This window comes from Piliocolobus tephrosceles, chromosome 19, assembly GCF_002776525.5.
Source record: "Piliocolobus tephrosceles isolate RC106 chromosome 19, ASM277652v3, whole genome shotgun sequence".
NCBI classification, from domain to species: domain Eukaryota; kingdom Metazoa; phylum Chordata; class Mammalia; order Primates; family Cercopithecidae; genus Piliocolobus; species Piliocolobus tephrosceles.
In genome coordinates this window covers 21,155,140-21,182,418 of record NC_045452.1, presented here as the reverse complement: position 1 = coordinate 21,182,418, position 27,279 = coordinate 21,155,140, and the positions used below count along the sequence as shown (strand labels likewise).

Here is a 27,279-nt window from a genome sequence, read left to right as displayed (position 1 = left end):
CAGGCACCTGTAGTCCCAGCTACTCCGGAGGCTGAGGCAGGAGAATGGCGTGAACCTGGGAGGCGGAGCTTGCAGTGAGTCGAGATCATGCCACTGCACTCTAGCCTGGGCGACAGAGTGATACTCAGTCTCAAAAAAAAAAAAAAAAAAAAGTTGCAGGATATGGAATCAACATGCAAAAATCAGTAGCATTTCTACATGCCAACAGTGAATAATCTGAACAAGAAATAAAACACACACAGATACTGTGTGCAACTTCTTACAAGTTACTGTTAAGTCTTCCAGAAAGGATGTGGAAACCACTTCAACAGGCTTTTGCAATCAGATATGTAAAAAGCCTGTGGTTAGCTTTTGTGGCAAATTGTAGCATCTGTTTAGTTATATACTGACAGGAGTGACTTCATTTTTTTTTTCATTTAATTGGTTTTATTCTGCATTTATCTATTTTGGTGCTTCAGTTTTACATTTTGCACCCTGGAGCAACTTCTGCAGGGTGTGGGAGTTTGTTTTATTTTTACATTAACACGGAGTAAAACTGGCTTTTGAGGCACGCACATCTGTGAATGTTGACACATGTAGAGATGCGTGTAACTACCACCACTCTCAGGATACAGGGCGGCTCCACTCCCAACACACTCCCTCCTCCCCTAATCCCTGGCAACCTATTTTCCACTGCTATGGCTTTGTCTTTTTAAGAATGTCATATTAAACGCCAGGTGCGGTGGCTAATGCCTGTAATCCCAGAACTTTGGGAAGCCAAGAGGGGCTGATCACTTGAGGCCAGGAATTTGAGACCAGCCTGGCCAATGTGGCGAAACCCTGTCTCTACTAAAAAGACAAAAATCAGCCGGGCGTGGTGGCGTACACCTGTAATTCCAGCTACTCAAGACGCTGAGGCACGAGAATCACCTGAATCCAAGAGGCAGAGGTTGCCATGAGCCGAGACTGCATGCCACTGCACTCCAGCCTGGGTGACGGAGTGAGACTCTGTCTCCAAAAAAAAAAAAAAAAAAGGTCACATAAGAAATGATGCAGTAAACATGACCTCCTGAGACTGGCTTCTTTCACTCAATATTATGTCTCTAAGATTCATCCAAGTTGTTGGCTTGCATGCACCAATAGTCTGTCTCTCTCTTTTGTACAGTAATATACCATTGTTTGGATGTAGTATAGTTTGTCTACCCATTCATCCACTGAAGGACATTTGGGCTGTTTCGTTTCTTATAATTATGAAGAAGTGTGCTATAAATATTCATGTACAGGTTTTTGTATGAACGTAACTTTTCATTTATCCAGGGTAAATACCTAAGAGTGAGAGGGCTGGCTCATGTGCTAAGTATATGTTTAACTTTACAGGAACATGCCAAACTGTTTTCCAGAGTGGGTGAGCCATTTGCATTTCCAATGCTGAGTTCCGGCTGCTCCACGTCCTTGCCACCATGTGGTACTGTCTTTTTCTTTTTCTGAATTTAGATATTCTAAGAGGTGGGTAGTGGTATCTCATCATGGCTTTAATCTGCACTTCCTAACGGCTAACGACATTGAGTATCTTTCACGTGTTTATTTGGCACGCACTCATTCTCTCTGGTGAAGCGCAAGTTTTTTCCCCATTTTTAAATTAGGTTATTTTCTTAACTATTGTGTTCTAGGAGTTCTTTTTATTTGTAATTTAGTATTTCATTCACTCAAGTAGTGTCTTTCGCAGAGCAAAAGGTTTTAGTTTAGATGAAGTCCATTTAATCAATTTTTTCTCTTTCATGGTTCACGCTTTTGCAGTCATGTTTCTGAATCCTCTGTCCAGCCCCAGGTCACGAAGAGTGCCTATGTTTTTTCCTAAAAGTTTTATAGTTTTACATTTTACATTTAGGTCTGTGATCCATTTTGAATTAATTTCTGTGTAAGGTAGGAAGGAGGTTTAGGTCCATTTTTTTTTTCATTCCGATAACCAATCATTCCAACACCATTTGTTGAAAAGACTAGCTTTTCTCCATTGAATTGTGTGGGTCTACTTCTAGACTCTCTATTCTATTCCTGTGATCGGTGTGTCTACCCCTCCACCAATACTACATTCTTTTTTTTTTTTTTTTTTTTTTTTTGTGAGACGGAGTCTCGCTCTGTTGCCCAGGCTGGAGTGCAGTGGCCGGATCTCAGCTCACTGCAAGCTCCGCCTCCCGGGTTCACGCTATTCTCCTGCCTCAGCCTCCGGAGTAGCTGGGACTACAGGCGCCCACCACCTCGCCCGGCTAGTTTTTTTGTATTTTTTAGTAGAGACGGGGTTTCACCGTGTTAGCCAGGATGGTCTCAATCTCCTGACCTCGTGATCCGCCCGTCTCGGCCTTCCAAAGTGCTGGGATTACAGGCTTGAGCCACCGCGCCCGGCCAATACTACATTCTTGATTACCGTTGCTTTACTGTAAGTCTTAAAATTGGCTAATGTGAGTCTCCTAATCTTATTGCTCTTTTTCAAAATTGTTTTGGCTATTTGAGTTCCTTTGCCTTTTCATATAAATTTTAGAATCAGCTTGCTTATATCCACAAGTCTTGTTGGGATTTTTATTGGAACTGTTTTAAATCTACAGATCAATTTGGGGAAAGTAGACATTGTTACCATGTTGAGTCTTCTAATCCATTAACATGGTGTGTCTCTACACTTATTTATGTCTTCATTAAGTGACTTTTATTTATTTATTTTTATTAACACAATTTTACCACAAGGTCGGAAAAGCTACTAATGCCTTCCAATAGCCTTTGAAAACAGACACTATAACCAAAACCTACTAATGGAAATGAAAAAAAAAAAAGGGAGATGAAATGGCAATAAGTGCTAGCTGAGCCAAATATGTCACGACTAAATAAAAAAATAAAAAAAAGTAGAAATGGCAATAATAGGCCTGGAATTCTGCTCAGCTCCTCGTAACACCAGGCTTAAATTTAACACATTCAGTTCAAGCAACGCCAAAAGAAAAACTGCTGGCCCGGCGCAGTGGCTCACGCCTGTAATCCCGGCACTTGGGGAAGCTGAGGCAGGTGGATCACTTGAGGTCAGGAGTTTGAGACCAGCCTGGGCAATGTGGCAAAATCCTGTCTCTACGAAAAATACAAAAATTAGCCAGGCGTGGTGGTGCGTGCCTGTAATCCCAACTACTCAGGAGGCTGAGGCAGGAGAATCGCTTGAATGCAGGAGGTGGAGGTTGCAGTGAGCTGAGATCACGCCACTGCACTCCAGCCTGGGTGACAGAGTGAGACTCAGTCTCAAAAAGCAGGAGAAAAACGGCTTCACAGCAACACAAAATTGGGTCTAGTTCTAATATTAAACTGTTTCATTTTAAAGCAAAATTAATGTCTCTCTTAACATAAATAGGAACTTAGACTTCAGGACCCATATATGATATTATGTGATTACAGTACACTAAATCACTACATACATTCTTTCAACGAATACCTGCTGAGTATTTGCAACAGTCTGGCAGTATTCTGGGTACTGGGGACACAGAAGAGAAAACAGAGAAGTTCCTTATTTGAAGTTTCCCTTCTAGGGAGAGAGAGAATTCAAACACACAATACAATCATAAACAAGGCAATCTCAGACAGGGCTATGTGCTAGGGAGAAAAAACATCATGGTAAAGGGACACAGCGTGACGGGCGGGGTGCCTCTAGATGAAGTGGTCAGAAAAGCAGACCTCTCTGGGGAGGTGACTTCTGAGCCAGACCTGAATGACTGTGGGGCAGTGATCTTCTAGAAGGCAGAGAAGGAGCCTTCCGGGCAGAGGGAACGGCATGTGCAAAGACCCTAAGATGGAAAAAAGTATGCTAGGTTTACAGAAGCACGAGAAGGCCGGTGTGGCCTCTCTAGTGAGCACACGGGAAAAGAGGCTCCATGTCATGTTTGCAAATACGTATGCACATATGTGCCTGGGTGGGAGGGCAGTGCAAGGCCTCTGGGCCATGGTAATGAGTTAATAACCAGTGAATTAATTATTCTTCAGGTAACTGATATGTTGACAATTATCCCCTATGTCTTAGATCTGCTTAGTATATTTCCATTTCCAGCCAGCTCACAAAAGTCTCCTATAACCAGGCAAATATACTTCCAAAGGTAGCTCCTTTTCTAGTCTGTCTCCTGCCACCAGCTGGAATGAAATTAAATATGAGGTTAAGCAGAAGTACAAAAGCATCTCCCCAGTCAGGAGTATCCCATGTCTTCCTCCTGAAAAGATGGCCAAAGAAGTCAATATTTAGCACCCCAAAGTGCCACAGGTGTTTTATTCTATTATTTTTTTTTTGAGACGGAGTCTCGCTCTGTCGCCCGGGCTGGAGTGCAGTGGCCGGATCTCAGCTCACTGCAAGCTCCGCCTCCCAGGTTTACGCCATTCTCCTGCCTCAGCCTCCCGAGTAGCTGGGACTACAGGCACCCACTACCTCGCCCGGCTAGTTTTTTGTACTTTTTGGTAGAGACGGGGTTTCACTGTGTTAGCCAGGATGGTCTCGATCTCCTGACCTTGTGATCCGCCCGTCTTGGCCTCCCAAAACCACAGGTGTTTTAAAGTATGTGAGGAAAAGACATTTCTATTTTCTAGAGCCCTGTGATTGAAAATGAGATTAAGATGGATTGAACTCATCCTCTCATGTGAGATGAATAATACTAACACAACTGTGTCACCACAACGCAAAACCTGTCTTCGATGCTGCAATCACAGTTACCTCCTCTGCCAGTATCTAACTCCCATAAGGGACAGACATGGGCTTCCAAGGACTTGAATCTTTCTAAAAAAATCCACACTTTCCAGCAAAAAATAAGTATCACCAAGCAACTTATGGGTCTGTTCCACATTAGACACACACTATTAAAAAAGGCCAGTGAGGCCGGGCGCAGTGGCTCACTCCTCTAATCCCAGCACTCTGGGAGGCCAAGGTGGGGGGATCACCAGGTCAGGAGTTCAAGACCAGCCTGGCCAATATGGTGAAACCCTGTCTCTACTAAAAATACAAAAATCTGCCGGGCACGGTGGCAAGCGCCTGTAGTCTCAACTACTTGGAAGGCTGAGGCAGAAGAATAGCTTGAACCCAGGAGGCGGAGGTTGCAGACAGCCGAGATCACGTGCGCCACTGCACTCCAGCCTGGATGACAGCAAGACTCCGTCTCGAAAAAAAAAAGAAAGGCCAGTGAAATTGTCTTCCACAAGTAAAGAAAGAAACAAGCTCAAACAGGCAACTGAGGAACTTGCCACGTTGGTGTGTCATGGCAAAAGAACAATTCATCTAAGAGCATTTCACAACAGGAGACCAGGAGTAAGCTGATGATCTACTGACCACTGTATGCTGTGCTGTATTTGGCTGACGTGGGAATAAATGAGAAAACCTGTGTGTCTGACGGCAGTCAATCTACTGAGCAAGTGCCTTGTTCATTAAGTACCTGTGAATAGTGTCTAGATATGTCAACATTACTAAGTCCTTTTTTAGGAAATCTGATTTTCATAATGTTGAGGCAGTAATATTTCGGGAATTTATTATTTTATAAACTGGCAAATGGTGTTTGGGTCAATAGATATAGACACCAGTGCTATTGTTTATCTAAGGAGTCTTGGTCCATTCTTGGTAAAAACACTCCAGAAAACAGAAACTGATGGCTCCTTTCTGAACATACTACTCTATGTATACTTTAGCCCTAATGCTGGCATCTTACTCAGTGTGGAACACTTCATTAAGATCAGGGCCGGCGGGGCGCAGTGGCTCACACCTGTAATCCCAGCACTGTGGGAGGCCGAGGCGGGTGGATCGTGAGGTCAGGAGATCACCATCCTGGCTAACATGGTGAAACTCTGTCTCTACTAAAAATACAAAAAATTAGCCAGGTGTGGTGGCGGGCGCCTGTAGTTCCAGCTATTCTGGAGGCTGAGGCAGGAGAATGGCGTGAACCCGGGAGACAGAGCTTGCAGTGAGCCGAGATCATGCCACTGTACTCTAGCTTGGACAACAGAGCAAGACTGTCTCAAAAAAAAAAAAAGATCAGGGTCATACGGCTGGGTGCGGTGGCTCACACCTGTAATCTCAGAACTCTGGGAGGCCGAGGCGGGCAGATCACGAGATCAAGAACTTGAGACCATCCTGGCTAACACAGTGAAATCCCGTCTCTACTAAAAATGTAACAAATTAGCCGGGCGTGGCGGCAGGCGTCTGTAGTCCCAGCTACTCCGGAGGCTGAGGCAGGAGAATGATGTGAACTCAGGAGGTGGAGCTTGCAGTGAGCCGAGATCATGCCACTGCACTCCAGCCTGAGGACAGAGGGAGACTCCCTCTCAAAACAAAACAACAACAGCAACAACAAAAGAAAGATCTCCGGGCGCGGTGGCTCACGCCTGTAATCCCAGCACTTTGGGAGGCCAAGACGGGCGGATCACGAGGTCAGGAGATCGAGACCATCCTGGCTAACACGGTGAAACCCCGTCTCTACTAAAAATACAAAAAATTAGCCGGGCGTGGTGGTGCGTGCATGTAGTCCCAGCTACTCGGACGCTGAGGCAGGAGAATGGCGTGAACCCAGGAAGCGGAGCTTGCAGTGAGCCGAGATGGTGCCACTGCACTCCAGCCTGGGCGACAAAGCGAGACTCCGTCTCAAAAAAAAAAAGAAAGATCAGGGCCATAGCAAGGCTGCCCACTTCATTACTTCACACAGAACTGGAGGTGTTAGCCCAGGCAGTTAAAGAATGAGAGCATAAAAACTGGGAAAGAAGTCATTTCTATTTGCAGCTGACAGGACAGTACGCCTGGCAACCCTAAAGAATCAATGAAAAACTAACACAAACAGTAAAAGAAATCAGTTAGGCGGCAGGATAGAAAATCAAAGTATGCAAATCAACAGCTTTCATATACCCAAGAGAAGATGAGCATCTAGCCTCTACGTAAAATAACAAGGTCCTTTTCCTGTGAGTTCCTACCATGTCTGTCTCCCCCAAACTACTATAGAAGGTTGTTTTAAATCTAAATTTATATCAGTTGAATTCTATATTAATGCATTCATCCCAGCCTTCCAGACTGTGGACAGTTTTGAATTTTGCCCTTTGACAGATTGACAATCTCACTCAGCTGTGTATCTTGTACAGACAAGGCCTTCTACACATGGTTCCAAACGATCTCTAAAAAACTGTGACCAGAACAAAAAGCATGAGGAGCTAACCATACTGGCAAGACCAAATACCACAGAAGGGAAATAAAACCTCTACCAAACATCTGACTTACCTGAAAGGCCAAATAAATATTCTGGGGGCCTCAAATGAAGAAACTGTTGACCCCAGAGGTAAAGTCACAGAGACAAGCACACACTTTAAAACAAACTATTTTATATATGCACCTTGTTATTTTACCTTGTTCAAAGTTCTATTTATTGGCTGGGCGTGGTGGCTCACGCCTGTAATCCCAGCACTTCGGGAGGCCGAGTTGGGTGGATCATTTGAGGTCAGGAATTCCAGACCAGCCTCGCAACATGGTGAAACCCCGGCTCTACTAAAAATACAAAAATTAGCTGGGCATGGTGACAGGTACCTGTAGTCCCAGTTACTTGGGAGGCTGAGGCAGAACTGCTTGAACCCGGGAGGCAGAGGTTGCAGTGAGCCGAGACCATGTCACTGCACTCCAGCCTCAGCAACAGAGTGAGACTCTGTCTCAAAAGCAAAGAAACAAACAAACAAACCCAAACAAACAAACAAAAACCAAAGTTCTATTTATTTGACTTTGGTACTTTTCTTTTTTGAGTTGGAGTTTCACTCTTGTTGCCCAGGCTGGAGTGCAGTGGCGCGATCTTGGCTCACTACAACCTCCGCCTCCCAGGTTCAAGCGATTCTTCTGCCTCACCCTCCTGAGTAGTACTTTGGTACTCTTTAAACATTAAGTTTCTAGTTAGTCTGTCATGGCCTTCTATAAAAAGAAAGAGAGAAGGCCTTTCGGGTGTGGTGGCTCACGCCTATAATCCCAGCACTTTGGGAGGCAGAGGTGGGCAGATCATGAGGTCAAGAGATTGAGACCATCCTGGCTACCACGGTGAAATCCCATCTCTACTAAAAATTAGCTTGGCGTGGTGGCAGGTGCCTGTAGTCCCAGCTACTCAGGAGGCTGAGGCAGAATGGCATGAACCCGGGAGGCGGAGATTGCAGTGAGCTGAGATCATGCCACTGCACTCCAGCCTGGGTGACAGAGCGTGACTCCGACTCAAAAATAAAAAGTAAAAAATAAATTAAAAAAAATAAAAAAAGAAAGAGTAAGAAAAAAATTACCCAAAGAGTGTACGTAAAAGTACCCACGGTAAGGCAAAGCCTGCCCTTTTCTGTCTTCTTAAGTCCTATCTACCCCAAAGGCCCTGCTCAAATCCAACTAGGGCCAGAGGTGCATGACTCCTAAATCTCAATCATCCACTCACCATCTTCAAGAAATTATCTTTCACTCAAATGATTCCTTTTTTTTCTTTCTTTTTTTTTTAAAGGGACATAGTCTCGCTCTGTCACCCAGGCTGAAGTATAGTGGCACAATCATGGCTCACTGCAGCCTTGAAATCCTAGACATCAGCTATCCTCCTGCCTCAGCCTCTCGAGTAGCTAGGACTACAGGTACACCACCACACCCAGTTGATTTCATTTTGAATGTAAACTTTTCCAGTATTATAGGTGGAAAACCAGTATTACTTGCCACATCTAGACGATAATAAAAAAACAAAACAAGGTTACTCACTTTTAGCTGAACCTACTGCTGGCTATATTGCTGGAGCCCTATTCTATGTTTAACAACGGAACTGGGGGTGGATCAGCAAGTATCAGAAAGACGGTGAGGGACATACTAGGATCAAACCAAGTTTTGTTTTTTTTTTTCTTGATATCATTAGAAAGTCTGAGAGAGAACGGAAAAGCACAGTCTTCTCAATTTGTAAGATCAGTTTTGTTCGCTGCCACAAACCACCTCGCTGTATGTCCCAGACACTGGGAAAATGCTGCCCAAGACCATGGGGCCCTCCCCTGAGAAATCCATCCCAGTGTCCCCGCTGTGCATGCCGGGTGCCCCACTTACTGGCCATTCACCAAGTGGCCCTATGGCAACCCTTGTGCTACAGCCTGGTATTATTAATTAGATTACCTTATTTCACTGATTTGAAGACCTACATTTTCCACATGTTAACATCTCTGGAGTTGGTATGTTACAAGTTAATTAGCTGTGAGTTCTCTTTCTGAGCAATATACAAAACATTAATGTGTCCTTAAAATATTGGTGTCTTAGATCCAATGACACATGCGCAGTTTCTCACGTAATTCGGGCGCTCACCAGATACTGATTCACTACAGTGGCCGGAGAACCTCAGGAGGCTCTGCCAGTGTGGGAGTGAGAGGATCTGGTCTTCTCTGTGTTCCCCAGCAGACTCACGCTGCTGCAGCTGAGTGGGCTTGAATCGTGTTCTCCCATTTCTTTCCATCTCCATCGAGGATTAGCCATACCGAGCGTCCATTGCTGATTCCATTAAAGCCTACAGGATTGCCAAGTCTCTCGCTTCCTTCCTCCACATTTCTGAACAATTTTCAGAAAGGTCACGTACTTTCTATTCACATAAACCACCCACCCCTCCACCCCTGCACACACTGATGCATACTTTCTCCCACGCCCCCAAATGCCAGGCCTGCCAGCACCAGCCGTGAGCGGTGCTGGAGCACAGGGAGCAAGAGTCTGCGAGAAACTGAGAAGGGGGCGTCTCTCACTCAGCACAGCCTCATCGCGGAGCCACTGCAACACACACAACAGTGAACACAGGACTTAACTCTTCCACGTCTGAGAAATGAACTGCTCATGAGAAATTTCACAAAAATACGGTAAGAAGTCTGTTTCAAAAGACCTAATTTCGACTTGATTTTATGAAGGAGTTTCCAAAATTCATGTTTTGGTATGAAAAGCTTCTACAGTGATCCAACAGTATTTAACCCATCAAGGCCTTGACAAACACCCTGTACGTGATGTAAGCATTCACTCCTCATGTACATATGTGTCCATGTCACGTAATAGTTCATCAAGTACCCACACAGCTTCATCTCAAAGTCCTGGGCAGCAGAAATGGACAAAGAATGGTTCCAAGCTCAGGCCACAGCTTGAATATCAAATTACAGTATGAAAAGACCAAGTGTTTTTGTGGTGAAAGCACCCAAATTCCTTAGAAGCAAAAAGGAAGCTCAGAAAGGGAGACCTGACTGGGCGCGGTGGCCCAAGCCTGTAATCCCAGCACTTTAGGAGGCCGAGATGGGCGGATCATGAGGTCAGGAGATCCAGACCATCCTGGCTAACACGGTGAAACCCCGTCTCTACTAAAAAATACAAAAAACTAGCCAGGCGAGGTGGCGGACGCCTGTAGTCCTAGAGGCTGAGGCAGGAGAATGGCGTAAACCTGGGAGGCGGAGCTTGCAGTGAGCTGAGATCCGACCACTGCACTCCACCTGGGCGACAGAGCGAGACTCCGTCTCAAAAAAAAAAAAAAAAAGAAAGGGAGACTCACATTCTCAGGAAGACGGCTCGGAACAGGGGAGCAACAGCCCTTTCTCTCCAAAAAGCTTCCAAGGCCCCAACGCCCCCACCACCTCTAACCTTCCGAATGACCCACTTCTCTGAGACCAGCTCCACTCCTGGCCCCCACTTCTCCCACCAGAGTTTTCACTGAAGGTTCTCCATGTCGTCATCCTAAAGAGCTCCTCATTCATTCTTAAAGGGGCTAATAATAATTGTGGCCACTTCCAATGTGCTAGGGCAGCAGCTGGGTGTACGCAATGGGTATAGGTGTTGCCCTCATGGACCTTTTTATTTTAGTGGCTATATATTTATTTTAACATCCTTTAGATAAATTACACAGCTAGCACCTGTGATTTCAGATATAATTGCTCAGGACATGTCGAAGTTTAAAAAATTGATTTTAAGCTTACTTTCTTTTTTTTTTGAAACAGGGTCTTGCTGTGTCACCCAGTCTGGAGTGCAGTGAGGGGATCATAGCCTCACTGCAACCTCAAACTTCTGGGCTCAGGCAATCACCCCATTCAGTCTTCTAAGTACTACAGGCACATACCACCATGCCCTACTATTTGTTTTTTAAAGATGGAATCTCACTATGTTACCCAAGCTGATCTGGAACTCCTGGCCTCAAGTGATCCTCCTGCCTCAGCCTCCCAAAGGGCTGGGATTCCGGGCATGAGCCACCATGCCTAGCCTGATTTTCTTTTTTATAATTAAGTAACAGTACAGGCAAAATCAAACTCTTGATTCCCCCTGCCCCAGGGTGCCCCTCTTCCAGGGCTCCCTCACCTAGTAAATGGCACCACTGTTGTTTAAACCAAAACCTTAAGAGTCCTTTTTGACTCTTCTTCCCCTGCTATGCACCTCACATTCAATCCATCAGCAAATCACGTCACCTCTTCCTCCAAAACACAACTGGAATCTGATACTTCCCACCATTCCTCTGCCATGCCCATGGGCAAGCCACCTTCTCACACCTGGATGACTCTAGGAGTCTCTTACGAGGTCCCAGGCTTCCACTCTCACCATTCAAACTCAAAAGAAGGATTTTTCAGCCAGGCGCGGTGGCTCATGCCTGTAATCCCAGTACTTTGGGAGGCCGAGGTGGGCGGATCACGAGGTCAGAAGATCAAGACCATCCTGGCTATCACGGTGAAACCCCGTCTCTACTAAAAAAAAAAAAAGACAAAAAATTAGCTGGGTGTGGTGGCAGGTGCCTGTAGTCCCAGCTACCCAGGAGAATGGCGTGAATCTGGGAGGCGGAGCTTGCAGTGAGCTGAGATTGCGCCACTGCACTCCAGCTGGGGCGGCAGAGCGAGACTCTGTTCCAAAAAAAAAGAGGGATTTTTCTCCAATCATAAGTCACATCACATCAGGTCCCTACTCAACCTGCTCCCCAGGAAAGCTTCGCATCACATGAAGAATGGAATCCAGAGGCCACATCAGGACCTGTGAAGCCCAGCATGGCCCCCGGCTCCCTCAGACCTCAGCTACTCCCATGCTCCCCCAAAGCACTCCACCCAGCTGCACCAGCACCCCTGAGGCTCCTGAAACAGCAGCCTTTGCATCTCCTGCTCCCTTGGGCAGGAACGCTGCCCCCATTTCCCCCTTTCCATCTCATCAAATGTAGAGAAGTCTTCCCTTACCACCCTGTCCAAAATGGCATCCCCAGCATTCTGTGTGTGAATCCAGACTGCTCCTCACAGCACCACCTGATGCTGTAGTTTGGATATTACAAAACCACAGATGATCTGTATCTGTTCAGTGCTCACTGTCTGTGCCCTTTACTAGACCATCAGCTCCACAAAGGCGGTGTCCCCTGCACCTGCAGGGTGCCTAGCACATAGTGAGTGCTCAGGGACATTTAAGGGAATGAACAGCAGACATTTACTCATGGCAGCACTGAAGGTAGAAGTTTCTGGTTAGCGGGCAACCAAGCCAGGCTAGTAGTGGAATGTGTCAGTTCCTTTAACACTAACAATACTCCCCAGAGTCCTCTTGGTTTGGAGAAACTAAGGCTCAGGGACATAAAGTCATTTGCCCAAAGCCAGTATGAGACTAATACTGTCGTATCCGGCTGAAAGGTCTAGGTCTTTTTGAACACATCAAGCTTTCCTTAGAACCTCTTTGTGGCCAGGAGCAGTGGCTCACACCTGTAATCCTAGCACTCTGGGAGGCCCAGAAGGGTGGACTGCTTGAGCCAGGAGTTCAAGACCAGCCTAGGCAATGTGGTGAAACCCTGTCTCTACTAAAAATACAAAAGTTAGCTGGTGTGGTGGTGCACACCTGTAATCCCAGCTACTTGGGAGGCTGAGACACAAGAATCACTTGAACCCAGGAAGCAGAGGTTGCAGTGAGCTGAGATCACACCACTTCACTCCAGTCTGGCTGACAGAGTGAGATCCTGTCTCCTCCACACCCCCACAAAAAAGTTTTTTGCTTCCAAAGACCTTTCAAGGTACCACAGTGCCTGCGATGATGCTCCACCAAGTGATCTACCAAGTGGCCCCAGAATACCCTTGCAAATGCCATTCCTGCGAACCCCCAGTGACCCAGACAAATTAGCCCACTCTGCAGCCCCTCAATACATACACTTGTAATACTAATTGTATTTAACTTGCAAAAAGCTTAACAAACACATGCACACATATTTAAACACCTGTCCCTAGCCAGATGCGGTGGCTCACGCCTGGAATCCCAGCACTTTGGGAGGCCAAGGCAGGAGGACTGCTTGAACCCAGGACTCTAGACCAGCCTGGGCAACATGGTGAAACCCCATCTCAAGGAAGAAAAACAAAAATAAAAACACACACACATGTCCTCCTGGAATGGCCCTCCTCTCCTCTGCTTGGTAAACTCCTATCATTCTTTAAAGCCTTTAAAATTCTCTGCTGTCTGCCCAGAGCTCTTGACACAGGTCTACGACAACACGACAGTGCCCCAGGTATTGTACCAGTGGCATATGCTCCTTCTCCCAAGCTGGTCTGCAAATGCAGTGAGGTTGGGCAACACCTCACTCATCTTTGATGCCTCATTCATCTTTGCCCAGCAGCCACAGAGCAGCAGCCCTCACAGGCATCTCTGAATGCAGGTGTATGAGCTGAGCTGCTCTCCCCAGACTTGAGACAGTGGATGTGACATCAGCAAGCCCTACACATCACCTGGACATCCGTACACCCTGTGAGAAGGGATGTTCTGATCATCATGAGGGTGGAGGGGCCTTCTGAGGACATCCCTGCCATCCCTTTGCCTTGCACCAAGATGCAATGTGTTTAAAGCTAACTATTCTTTCTTTAAAAAAGGCCACCACCACCTGGAGAAACACATTCTGGGGCTAGTACAGCTGGCCTTCTGACTAACACAATTCCCTTCGGTTCCACCACATCTAGGAAGGGGAGAAGCTGGTAGCCACATGACGCAGGTATCTGCTCTCTTCTCAGCAAGCCAACTCAGCCTGCACCATTTACCATTTTCCCTCCCAATGTCACATCCAACCAGCGTTTACCAAACGCTAACTACAGTGGGGACATTTATACAGGGACCTTGTCCTCTGGGAACTTACAAAGCAGAGGGCCAGCTGTCTAAAGTCAATGCCAACTCAGTAACAAGAGAGATCTGCCCAGTAGTAACAAAATAAAGGGGCAGCAAAGATGTGAAGGGGAAGACAGTAGTCCCCACTGGGGAGGCCTGGGAACTGTGCTCCTGGGAGAATAATATCAAGACTCTGCTTCCAGGTTATCCCTGAGCCAATGTCTGCTCACTTCTGTGAAGCCAAGGGCAAGCACTAGACCTGGCTACAAACGTTACTCACCCTTTCACAAGTATTTATTGAGTGCCCAGCACATGGTGGTAGGTATTAGAGACACAGCGGTAAACAAATCACAGGTCCCTGTTTTTAAGTTTACTTTTTCTAGTACAGGAGGCAGTCAAGTCCATAGGCAATTCCAACACAGTGCCATGAACAGGGAGGACCCAGGAGGCCAGCACCCTACCCTGGTAGGTCAGAGTCGGCCATGGTGCCAACACGCGTGTGCATCTATGTTCACATGCGCGTCAGAGGACGCAGGGCCTGGAAGACAGCGCCAAACCCATGAGGGTCCAGACCGGGAATAGGGATGAGTCTGAAGACAATTCTTCCACTCAGCGCTCTCGCCTTAGGAGAAGGAAACTGAGGCTGAGGGAGACACAGTCAGTTAGAGCCAGGACCAGAACCCAGTGACAGCCACCACTGGTCATTCCTTTAGTACAGCCCAGGGATTAAGGGGGTTTCTGGAATCACACTGCCTGATTTTTAATCCTGCCTTGACACCATTTGTGTGGCCTTAGGCAAACGACCACCTCTGTGTCTCAGTCTATCAAAGAGGAATAACAGTAGCACCTATGTCAGGGGCCTGCTACGAAAATGAAACTGACAAATGTAAAGCAATCAACACAACGCCAGGGATGCTGTGAGCGGTACACAGTGGATGCTGCTGTTATCATTGCACGACTGCTCGGTGCCGCAGTGGGCTCGAGACTCCGGTAGCTCTGCTGCCGCGCGCCGTGTTCTCTTCTGGATCCAGCACGTTCCCGCCCTCGACGCCCGGCCGCAGCAGCCCACAGCCCCAATGCCTTTGACCCGGGGGCCGGGCCCGCCGCGCACACGCGCCCCGGCCTCGGGAAAGAGGGGGCAAGCCCGAGGAGAGGAGAAGGAGGCTGACACACCCCACCACGGAGAGGGCGGCTGTCCAAAATTGGAGAAGAAGCCGTTCCTGCACCCGACAGCCCCCCACGCCCAGACTCCCAACCCCAAGCCCGGAGAGCGGGCCAGTTCCTCACACTCTGCAGCAGGCTCCTCCTCTGCGCCGCCATCTTGGAGGAACCCCTGCGGGCGCGCCCGCCTCCCCGCAGAGCAGCGAGCGGGGCGGCTAGAGCGGCCCGAAGGAGTCGCGGATGACCGCGCTGCCTGGGAGCATGCGCCCAGCGCCACCCCGCGGCCGAAGAGGGATGGGGCCGTAGCCGACCGTGTGCGCAGGCGCGCTCTTGAACTTTTTTTGTTTTTTGTTTTTTGTTTTTCCTCGGGGTCGATTGCTCCTCACTCATCTTTATTTTTTATTTTTTGAGATAGGGTCTCACTCTGTCACGCAGGCTGGAGTGCAGTGGCGCGATCACAGCTCCCTGCAACCTCTGCCTCCCGGCCTCAAGCGATTCTCCCTCCTCAGCCTGCCGAGTTGCTGGGACTACAGGCATGAGCCACCACGCCCGGCTAATTTTTGTATTTTTAGTAGAGAAAGGGTTTCGCCATGTTGGCCAGGCTGGTCTTGAACTCCTGAGGGTTCTTTGTGAACACAGTTGGGGCAGGGGAGGACAATTCATTAACTCAGCAAATGCTCACTAGGTGACCCCCCCCCGGCTCCATAGTGGGTTCTGCAGCGAGAAAGACCGGCCTTCAAAAAGCTAACGTTTTATTTTATTTTATTTTGTTTTGTTTTGTTTTGTTTTGTTTTGTTTTTGAGACGGACGCTTGCTCTGTCGCCCAGGCTGGAATGTAGTGGTGTGATCTGGGCTCACTGCAACCTCTGCCTCCTGGATTCAAGTGATTCTCCTGCCTCAGCCTCCCGAGTAGCTGGGGTTACAGACGCCCGCCACCACGACCGGCTAATCTTTTACATTTTTTGTGGAGACGGGGTACCGCTATGTTGGCCAGGCTGGTCTCAAACTCCTGGCCTAAAACGATTCTTCTGCCTGGGCCTCCCAAAGTGTTGGGATTACAAGTGTAAGCCACCCCACCAAACCTAAAATGTTAATATTTTAATTGGAGAGGACAACATTTATGTATATAAGACATTTCAAGTGGTACTAAATGCTAAGAAGTGAAGTTTGTGGATGGTGGCATGGGGGTGAGGTGTTAGCTGGCAACAGGGAAGACCAGGCCGGGGGATAGGACACCTAGTGCAGAAGTCCCAAGGAAAGGGTGCCTGTGGGTTCAAAAAGCACGCTTGTTGGCTGGGCACCGTGGCTTATGCCTGTAATCCCAGCACTGTGGTGGATCACCTGAGGTCAGGAGTTCGAGATCAGCCCGGCCAACATGGTGAAACCCCATCTCTACTAAAACTACAAAAAATTAGCTGGGCATGGTGGTGCACGCCTGTAATCCCAGCTACTTAGGAGGCTGAAGCAGGAGAATCACTAGAACCTGGGAGGCAGAGGTCGCAGTGAACCGAGATCACTCCACTGTACTCCAGCCTGGGCAACAGAGCAAGACTGTTTCTCTCAAAAAAAAAAAAAAAAAAGCACGCTTGTTACAGGAGCCCACTGTGGCTTGCACAGAGATGAAGAAGGAGAGAGATGAAGGGGCTGTAGGGACAGGCTCTGACCAAGTGCGCCCCAGTCAGGAGTTTATTCATCTGGAGGACAGAGGGAAGTTGTTACCTTCTAAGCAAGCCATTGACGCGGTCCCATTGGTAGAGAGATATTTGACTCCCAGGTTCAAGCGATTCTCCTGCCTCAACCTCCCAAGTAGCTGGGATTACAGGCATGTGCCACCATGCCTAGCTAATTTTGTATTTTTAGTAGAGATGGGGTTTCTCCGTGTTGGTCAGGCTGGTCTTGAACTCCCGACCTCAGGTGATCCGCCTGCCTTGCCCTCCCAAACAGCTGGGATTAGAGGCATGAGCCATCACACCCGGTACCTTCTTGCTTTTTATTTAATTAGACAAACATTCATTTGCAAGCCATCTCTCCCTGACCCCCACCTTTAAAAAAAAAAAAAAAAGCAGGATCTCTGTGTCATCCAGGCTGGAGTGCGGTAGCACAATCATGGCTCATGGCAGTCTCAAGCTTCTGGGCTCAAGTGATTCTCCCACCTCAGCCTCCCAGGTAGCTGGGACTACAGCATGTGCCACCGCGCCCGGCTAATTTTTGTATTTTTGTAGAGACAGGCTATCACCATGTTGCCCAGGCTGGTGTCAAACACCTGAGCTCAAAAGATCCTCCCGGGCTGGGCGTGGTAGCTTATGCCTGTAATCCCAGCACTTTGGGAGGTTGAGGTGGATGGATCACGAGGTCAGGAGATCAAGACCATCCTGGCCAACATGGTGAAACCCCATCTCCACTAAAAATACAAAAAATTAGCCGGGCGTGGTGGCATGTGCCTATAGTCTCAGCTACTTGGGAGGCTGAGGCAGGAGAATCGCTTGAACCCGGGAGGCAGAGGTTGCAGTGAGCCAAGATTGTGCTACCGTGCTCCAGCCTGGGCGACAGACTTAGACTCTCTCTCAAAAAAAAAAAAAAAAAAATTAGATGGGCGTGGTCAGTGTGTGGCTGTAATCCCAGCTACTCGGGAGGCTGAGGCAGGAGAATTGCTTGAACCCGGGAGGCGGAGGTTGCAACGAGCCAATATCACGCCACTGCACTCCAGCCTAGCAACAGAGTGAGACTCCGTTTCAAAAAAAAAAAAAATTCTCCCTGCTTGGCCTCCCAAAGTGCTGGGATTACAGGCGTGGGCCACCACGCCCGGCCATTACTATCTTTGTTTTTAAAACCCCTACCTCCCAGGGATGTTACAAGGATTAAATAAAGTAACATCTTACAAGCCTTTAGCACAGGAACAAAATCTGCTCCAAATATGTGGCTTCTCTTCTCTTCCCGAGACCCGTTTCCCCACGCTCATGCCATATGCTTCTACCATTTCACCTTGGGATGCTGTCAACAGTTCCAAAAACACAGAAGGTGCTTCTGAAGGCTGCGCCATTGGGTGCCCCAACTGCTTTTCGGCCAGTAATCACCTTCACCAAGATACCCGTGCTCATCGGGCCTGGGACAAACTGAGTGGAGACAGAAGCCCAAGAGAGGGGGCAGTTAATTCTGCCGATGGGGGCGGTCAGGGAAGACTTCACAGGGAAGGTGACCTTCCAGCTGGGTCTAGGAGGGCAGAGGGATTGAGCAGGCAGAGAAGATAGGAAGGGCATCTCAGGCCAAAGGATTGCATGGTCAAAGTGAAGGGGGATCTGGCAAAGGCAGAAATCGATTGTGGCCGAAGCTGAGGAGGACAAATCAGGGAGGGATATGGGTGCACCAGAAGCAACTGGCTTTATCTTGTAACGGTAGGGATTCATTTAAGTGGGAGAGTCACATGATCATATTTGTGTTTCAGAGAGATCCCAATGAGTCAGAAAGGAGGCAGGGATACCAGTATTAGGAGCCTGCTGGGATAACCCAGAGAGAAGGAGGTGGCCTGGACCAGGGTGGTGGCCATGAGAATAAAAGAAATGGACAGTTTTCAAAACTATCCAAATAGGTCAAGTAGAAAGACTCTGGCAGTTGATTGGAAGCTGAAGAAAGGGGAGTGGAGGATGACTCCCAGGTTCCTGGCGCAGGCCATTGGCCCAGTGGTGGAGGATCTGCTGAGACGGGCCCACTAGAGGAGGGACAGGTCTGGGCCTGGCAGGTAGACAGAGCGCGGGGGTGCAGAGGGGATGCTGAAACATTCACAGTGTGCAAAGCAGCATGTTACTCTAGGCATCTGAGGCATCTGCTGTGGAAGGGGAGAACGAAGGCAGTGACAGAAGGGATGGTTTGAGAAATATTTAGGATGTTAAGTCAATAAGATCTGGCGTATGCTTGGGTTTTTGAAAAGAGGGACAAATCTGGGATAATACCCAGAGGGGTGACTGGGAGATGATGGTGCCTTTTACTTAGATGAAGAGCACAGAGAAAGGAGGAGATCTGGTGGGAAGATTCATGCATTAATTTGACAGTCCTCAATAGAGCACTTAGTACGTCCCAGGTAAGCAGTGACAAGAGCACTGCCCTTATGAGACTTCCACATTCGGTGAGGAGAGATAGGTAATAAATAAACAAGGAAGTATGTCAGGTGGTGACAAGTACTATGGAGGAAAACAAAGTGGAGGTGGGCTGCCTTTTTTTGTTGTTTTTTTTTTTTGAGATGGAGTTTTGCTCTTGTCGCCCAGGCTGGAGTGCAATGGCACGATCTCGGCTCACCACAACCTCCACCTCCTGGGTTCGAGTGAGTCTCCTGCCTCAGCCTCCCAAGTGGCTAGGATTATATGCACACAAACCACGCCCGGCTAATTTTTTTTTTTTTTTTTTTTTTGATACAGGGTCTCACTCTGTCATCCAGGCTGGAGTGCAGTGACGCAACCACAGCTCACTGAAGCCTCGACCTTCCAGGCTCAGGTGATTCTCCCACTTCAGTCTCCCGAGTAGCTGGGACTACAGGTGGGCCACCACACCTGGGTAATTTTCCATTTTGTTTTTTGTAGAGACAGGGTTTTGCCATGTTGCCTAGGCTGGTCTCAAACTCTCGGGCTCAACTAATCTGACCGCCTCAGCCTCCCAAAGTGCTAGGGTTACAAATATGAGCCACTTGGCCGGGCGTGGTGGCTCATGCCTGTAATCCCAGCACTTTGGGAGGCCGAGGTGGGCAGATCACGAGGTCAGGAGATGGAGACCATCCTGGCTAACACAGCCAAACCCCGTCTCTACTAAAAAATACAAAAAATTAGCCAAGCGTGGTGGCAGGTGCCTGTAGTCCCAGCTACTCGGGAGGCTGAGGCAGGAGAATGGTGTGAACCCAGGAGGTGGAGCTTGCAGCGAACCGAGATCCTGCCACTGCACTCCAGCCTGGGCGACAGAGCGAGACCCTGTCTCAAAACAAAAACACATACGAGCCACTGTGCCTGGTCGGGGGTGCCTTTTTCAAAGGCATGACCAGGGAGGAACCCATTGCAAGGGTTTCAGATCTCCCCCAGAGATCTGGGGTGGAGCAGGGAGAGCATTTCAGGCAGAGGTGACAGCAAGTACAAAGCCCCTGAGGCAGGAATGTGCTAGGTATGTTCTAGGAACAGCAAGGAGGCCAGCGTGGCTGAAGCACGGGGCAGGGTGGCAAGCTATGGGATGAGAGAAGTAGCAAGGCAGATCCCTGGGGTCTTCACGGCAGATGTCAACCAGATATCTCAGAGGAAAGGCAGTTGGATATACAAGTAGCTGACCTGGGGGGTGTACACTTGAGAACGGTCAGAATACAGCGGATATTTAAAGCTGTAAGGCCAGATGGGCCACCAAGAAAGCAACAGAGGATGAACCTCGGAGTCCCCCACATTGACACTGAGGGCACAATCCCTGCTACTGTTCAATTGATGTTACTTTTTTTATTTTTGAGACAGGGTCTCACTCTGTCATCTAGGCTGGAGTGCAGCGCTGTGATCTCGGCTTCCTGCAAGCTCTGCCTCCCGAGTTCAAGTGATCTGCCCACCTCAGCCTCCCAAAGTGCGGGGATTACAGAAGTGAGGCATCCTGTCCGGCGATGTAACTTTTGAAAACGCTTGAGGAAAAGCATATTCAAGTTTGCATGAAATCTCTCACACATTTGAAGTCGCATTTCTAGGTCACATAATTGGGACAGGGTTTGGGAAGACCCCAGCGCTGGATGAGCACAGACAACGGATGGGTAACCAAAGCCGAAGCCTTTGCTGATCCAGAAGCATGCACAGCTGGGGGAATTTTCACATCAAAACCAGGCTTTAAGGATATGTGAGTGACTGCAAATGTATAAAAATAGTTTAACAAAAGGCAGCAAAGAGGCTTAAGACCATGGGTTTTAAAGCTGGACACACTACTGGTCAAGTCAGGCCCTGCACAGGTAAAACTGTGCTGGGTTACTTCTCCTCTCTGGCCCAGCTCCTCATCTGTAAAATGGGAGCATCTTAGTGCCCCTATCACAGGTGTTGAAAGAAGTGAACAAGGCTGGGCACAGTGGCTCACGCCTGTCATACCAGCACTTTGGGAGGCCGAGGGGGGCAGATCACCTGAGGTCAGGAGTTTGAAACCAGCCTGGCCAACATGGCAAAACCCTGTCTCTACCAAAAATACAAAAATTAGCTGGGCGTGGTGGCACATGCCTGTAATCCCAGCTACTTGGGAGGCTGAGGCAGGAGATTTGTTTGAACCTGGGAGGTGGGAGGTTGCAGTGAGCTGAGACTGCGCTACTGCACTCCAGCCTGGATTGCGCCATTGTACTCCAGCCTGGGTGACAGAGTGAGACTCTGTCTCAAAAAAACAATAACAAAAAAAAAAAAAAGAAAAAGAAGAAAAGAAAAAAGAAAAGAAGTCAGCTAGGCAGTGCTTTACAAAGTACACAGCAGAGCTCGGGCCCATAGTCAAATGTAGCTATCTAATTGACAAGGAGACTAAAAGGAGAAGAAAAAAGAGTCAGAATAAAATAAAGGGGAGACGGAGAGGGACCAGAATTAGTGGGCTGAGCAGGACTGCACTCATGAGCGTGGGACCTGTGCAGTCGCACAGCGCCCTGCTCTCAGAATAGGCCTAGCGTTTGGTTGAATGCGCTGCATTAATTTCTGTTTGAATTTCGCCACCTTGAAATTCTTCATCATTTTATATTGGAACTTGTGTTTTATAAAGGAAGTCCAGTGAGACAAAGAAGCATATGTGCCAGCAGGCTCAGACCGGCAAGGATGACAGGCGGTGGGCAGCAGAGTTGCCTAGCAATTGGCCTGGCCACCCTGTGTGCACCCAAATGGCTGGACAGTTTGCGACACTGTGGGGCTGTGTGGGGACAGCGGGGGCCAGGATCTGTGCCCAGATTGGTGGCAGCAGCAGAAGAAACCGGTGGAAGTGTCACGGCTCCATGCCATCACGGGCTCCGTGGTGGGAGAACAGAGTCCACATGGAACAGCCCGTGCCTGTAACATCTGCACAAATATAGCCCACAGCCTAAATGCTGGGACAAGTACTGCCAGCAGTCAGGCAGTAAACCTTGTCAGTGAGTTATTACAACATGGAAACATACACATGGACGTTGCATTAAAGCATGTCAGGGAGCTGTTAGGATTCTTCAAAGAGTTTAGAATTTTTGGTTTTCGCCCTGGCATCCCTGGGGATGCTAGCAAAAAAAAAAAAAAAAAAGAATCTGTGGTTTTGAAAATTGCTGCACGCCAGGCACAGTGGCTCATGCCTGTAATCCCAGTACTTGGGAGGCTGAGAGACGAGAGTTGCTTAAACCTGGGAAGTGGAGGTTACATCACTTCACTCTAGCCTGGACAACAGAGCAAGATTCAGTCTCAACAAACAAACAAACAAACAAAGACAAACAAACAAAAAGCCTGCTACAATATTGCAAATATCCACAGTCTTTTTTTTTTTTTTGAGACGGAGTCTCGCTCTGTCGCCTGGGCTGGAGTGCAGTGGCCGGATCTCAGCTCACTGCAAGCTCCGCCTCCCGGGTTTACGCCATTCTCCTGCCTCAGCCTCTGAGTAGCTGGGACTACAGGTGCCGCCACCTCGCCCGGCTAGTTTTTTGTATTTTTTAGTAGAGACAGGGTTTCACCGTGTTAGCCAGGATGGTCTCGATCTCCTGACCTCGTGATCCGCCCGTCTCGGCCTCCCAAAGTGCTGGGATTACAGGCTTGAGCCACTGTGCCCGGCCTATTATTATTATTATTTGAGTGGGAATCTCGCTTTTGTTGCCCAAGCTGGAGTGCAATGGCATGATCTTGGTTTCACTGCAACCTCTGCCTCCCAGGTTCAAGCGATTCTCCTGCCTCACCCTCCCGAGTAGCTGGGATTACAGGTGCCTGCCACCACACCCGGCTGATTTTTATAATTTTAGTAGAGAATGGGTTTCACTATGTTGGTCAGGCTTGTCTTGAACTCCATACCTCAGGTGATCCGCTTGTCTCAGCCTCCCAAAGTGCTGGGATTACAGGTGTGAGCCACCTCGCCCAGCCCCAAAATATTTTTTATAATCTTAAATTTATGCTGTTACTCATGTGTTAGTCTTACTCCTATTATATTTTATATGTAATATTTTGAAAGTAAAGTGCTTTATATTTTAGTATTTTTATTTCTATTTCTATTAATTATTATTATTTTTTTGAGGCAGAGTCTCTCTCTGTCACCCAGGCTGGAGTACAGTAGTGTGATCTCGGCTCACTGCAACCTCCGCACCCCGGGTCTAAGCAATTCTCCTGCCTCAGCCTCCCAAGTAGCTGGAATTACAGGCATGTGCCACCATGGCCTGCTAATTTTTTTTTTTTTTGGTATTTTTAGTAGAAATGGATTTGTGTCGTGTTGACCAGGCTCGTCTCAAACTCTGGGTCTCAAGTGATCTGCCCTCCTCAGTCTCCCAGAGTACTGGGATTACAGGCGAGAGCCACTGCGCCCGGTCAAAAATTGCACTTTTTTTTTTTTTGAGACAGAGTCTCGCTCTGTCGCCCAGGTTGGAGTGCAGTGGCATGATCTCGGCTCACTGCAAGCTCTGCCTCCCAGGTTCACACCATTCTCCTGCCTCAGTCTCCGGAGTAGCTGAGACTACAGGCGCCCGCCACCACGCCCGGCTAACTTTTTGTGTGTATATATATATATATATATATATTTTTTTTTTTTTTTATTAGAGATGGGATTTCACCGTGTTAGCCAGGATGGGCTCGATCTCCCGACCTTGTGATCTGCCCGCCTCGGCCTTCCAAAGTGCTGGGATTACAGGTGTGAGCCACCACACCTGACCAAATTACACTATTTTTTAATATTGCTTTTTGAACAAGAGGCCCTGAACTTTCATTTTGTACTGGGTCTTGCAAATCATGCAACAGCCCTGATTCTGAAACCTAGTATTTCTTTGAAATAGTTTTCATATTTCTCCAAATTGTCCTGAGTTAGTTAAAACCCTTTCAGGGTTTAACGACTTCCCTTAAGTCCAGTGAAGGCCATTCCATTACAACTTTTTTTTTTTTTTTTTTTTTTTTTTTGAGAAAGGGTCTTACTCTGTCACCCAAGCTGGATTGCAGTGGTGGTGATGATCACGGCTCACTACACCCTCGACTTCCTGGGCTCAGGAGATCCTCTCCACTCAGCCTCCCAAGTAGCTGGGACTACAGGCTCAGGCTGCCACACCTGGTCAATTTTTGTATTTTTAGTAAAGACGTTGTTCTCAAACTTCTAGCCTCATGTGATCCACCCACTTTGGCCTCCCAAAGTGCTGGGATTACAGGTGTGAGCCACCGTGCCCGGCCCTAACTTATTTATTAATTTATTTTTAGATGGAGTCTCACTCTAGGCTGAGTGAGTGCTCAGCCTGTCGCCCAGGCTGGAGTGCAGTGGCATCCTCTCTGCTCACTGCAACCTCTGCCTCCTGGGTTCAAGCGATTCTCCTGCCTCAGACTCCCAAGTAGCTGGGATTACAGGCACCTGACACCACGCCCGGCTAATTTTTGTATTTTTAGTAGAGATGCTGTTCTCGAGCTTTGGACTCTCAAAGTGTTGGGATTACAGGCATGAGCCACCTTGGCCGGCCCTAACTTCTCTCTCTTTTTTTTTGTTTATTTTTTGTTTTGAGATGGAGTCTCTCTCTGTTGCCCAGGCTGGAGTGCAGTGGTGTTCGATCTCCGCTCACTGCAACCTCTCCCTCCCGGGTTCAAGCAATTACCTCAGACTCCTGAGTAGCTGGGATTACAGGCGCCTGCTACCATGTCCGGCTAGTTTTTGTATTTTTAGTAGAGTCGGGGTTTTACCATGTTGGCCAGGCTGGTCTCGAACTCCTGACCTCAGGTGATCCACCCGCCTAGGCTCCCAAAGTGCTGGGATTACAGGCGTGAGCCACAGTGCCTGGCCCTAACTTCTTAAGGACCACATCGCAGCGTGGAGCGGGTCTCTGACACGCTCCACAGGACCGACTTCTCAGTCCATCCCCCATCCCTTTTGAGGTGCTGTTCTCTCCACCTGGGAGTGGTTCTTCAGCGTCGACAGGCGGCAAGTGCAGGTCCTTCGGATGAGTTTCGGTGTTTGGGGTCTCTGGGCAGGGGAGGCACATGACGGGCCTTTGGTGCCGCAGAGTGGATCGAACACCTGAACCGCGAGGGGAAGTGGACAGGGAGGCGGGCGTGGCCGCTAAGGGATGACAGCTACTCCGCACACGCGGCCTGCCCTCTGCAGACCACAATGACGTTTCGCCTCCTTGAGGACTGGGGAGGGGGGGTCATCAGGTGAGAGGGGTTAAGCAGGGCGGGCGGCCTGACCAGCCCCAGCAGCCCAGCTTGGAACCCGACCCCGCTGTCCCCCAAGGGTCGGCTCCTCTCGCTGGGCAGCGGCCTCAGGGTCGGCCTTCAGGGTCGCTCGGGCTCATCGGGTTGCAGGCAGCCACGGCCCTCCGGCCCTCCTAAAGGGAGGCCTCCTGGGTGTCCTGGAACGGACCCCGGAATCCCTCACCCGCCCCGCCGCGCTCCTTCCCTCGGAACCCGGGGCTCCTTGGACCTCCTGCTGACTCCGCCCACCCCGATGACCACAATCCGATTGGCTTAGCATCTCTCTCTCCCGCCCCTCTCCAGTGCGTGGGCAGAGCCAGTACCTTGACCGACGGGCCATGTCGAGGCCACGCCCACTTGCTCCTCCCACCGGGCCTGGGCTCCAGAGCCTTTTCTCGTGGGATTTTTTTTTTTTTTTTTTTTTTGAGACGGAGCCTCTCTCTGTCGCAGGCTGGAGTGCAGTGGCGCGATCTCAGCTCACCGCAACCTCTTCCTCCTGGGTTCAAGCGATTCTTCTGTCTCGGCCTCCCGAGTACCTGGGACTCTAGGCGCCCACCACCACACCTGGCTAATTTTTTTTTTTTTTTGAGACAGAGTTTCGCCCTTGTTGTCCAGCCTGGAGTGCAATGGCGCCATCTCGGCTTTACCGCAACCTCTAAGTCCCGGGTTCAAGCTATTCTCCTGCCTCAGCCTCCCGAGTAGCTGGGATTACAGGCATGCACCACCACGCCCGGCTAATTTTTGTATTTTTAGTAGAGACAGGGTTTCTCCATGTTGATCAGGCTGGTCTCGAACTCCTGACCTCAGGTGATCCACCTGCCTCGGCCTCCCAAAGTATTAAGATTATGGGCGTCAGCCACCGCGCCTGGCCTCGGTTCATTTTCAGATTTGTGCCTTCATCAAATACATCTGGACTTCTTCATTCTCCCACAGTCATGGTGACCTTTCTGTCTCTTGACTGCCATCTGACCAGCAGAGTGGCCTTTTGAGAGCACGCACTGTTGTGGTCACCCACCCTTCGTGGCTTTACAGAGGCCTCCAGGCCCTACATTGTGGGATCCATGAGTACCTTCTGGCCTGTCCTTCCTCATTCACCTCTCCCTTCTGTGCGTGCACTACACCTGCCTTCCACTACTTCCAAGCTCTTTCTCAGCCGAGGACCCGAGTCCCATGTCCTACCTGCAGAACTCACCAGCTTCGGTAACTCACCAGCCTGCCTGCTCACCTCCAATCACTGCTCATGGAGAGCGCTAGAGTCGAGGGTCACCTGCTCTACCGGTGATGGTCGATTTAGTCGGGGTGGTCTAAATTGCATCTCATAATCTCTCCAATCCACTCCAGCACTTAGCACAATTGATATTCTTGCTTGCATGTTTAGTTGACACCATTTCCCCCACTGCGTGATCATCTCCAGGAGGGCACTGCCTACCTCCTTTGGTGTTGGACTCCCAGTGCCTAGCAAGTTTCTGGTACTTTACAGGCTCTGGGTAAATTTTTTGCCAGCTCAGGGCCACTAAATTTAATTTTTTTTTTTTTTTTTGAGACGGAGTCTTACTCTGTCGCCAGGCTGGAGTGCAGTGGTGTGATCTTGGCTCACTGCAACCTCTGCCTCTCGAGTTCAAGTGATTCTCCTGCCTCAGCATCTCCTGAGTAACTGGGACTAGAGGTGCTGGCCACCACACCCAGCTAATTTTTTTTTTTTTTTTTTTTGAGATA

At 48.8% G+C, this 27,279-nt stretch overlaps 1 protein-coding gene across 2 annotated transcripts in view; it reads right to left on the bottom strand.

The window, feature by feature from the left end:
• TAB1 (TGF-beta activated kinase 1 (MAP3K7) binding protein 1) overlaps positions 1 to 15,451 on the bottom strand; it is a 37,716-nt gene extending 22,265 nt beyond the window's left edge. Inside the window, exon 1 of one of the 2 annotated variants that reach the window (XM_023221947.1) lies at positions 15,344 to 15,451. In XM_023221947.1, coding sequence (XP_023077715.1) covers positions 15,344 to 15,376 — 33 coding nt within the window. In that variant the 5' untranslated portion in view covers positions 15,377 to 15,451. Of the gene's footprint in view, positions 1 to 11,551; positions 11,689 to 15,343 lie in introns of those variants that run through there. The other variant, XM_023221949.1, reaches the window with a different exon arrangement.
• Between the last annotated feature and the right edge of the window lie 11,828 nt (positions 15,452 to 27,279).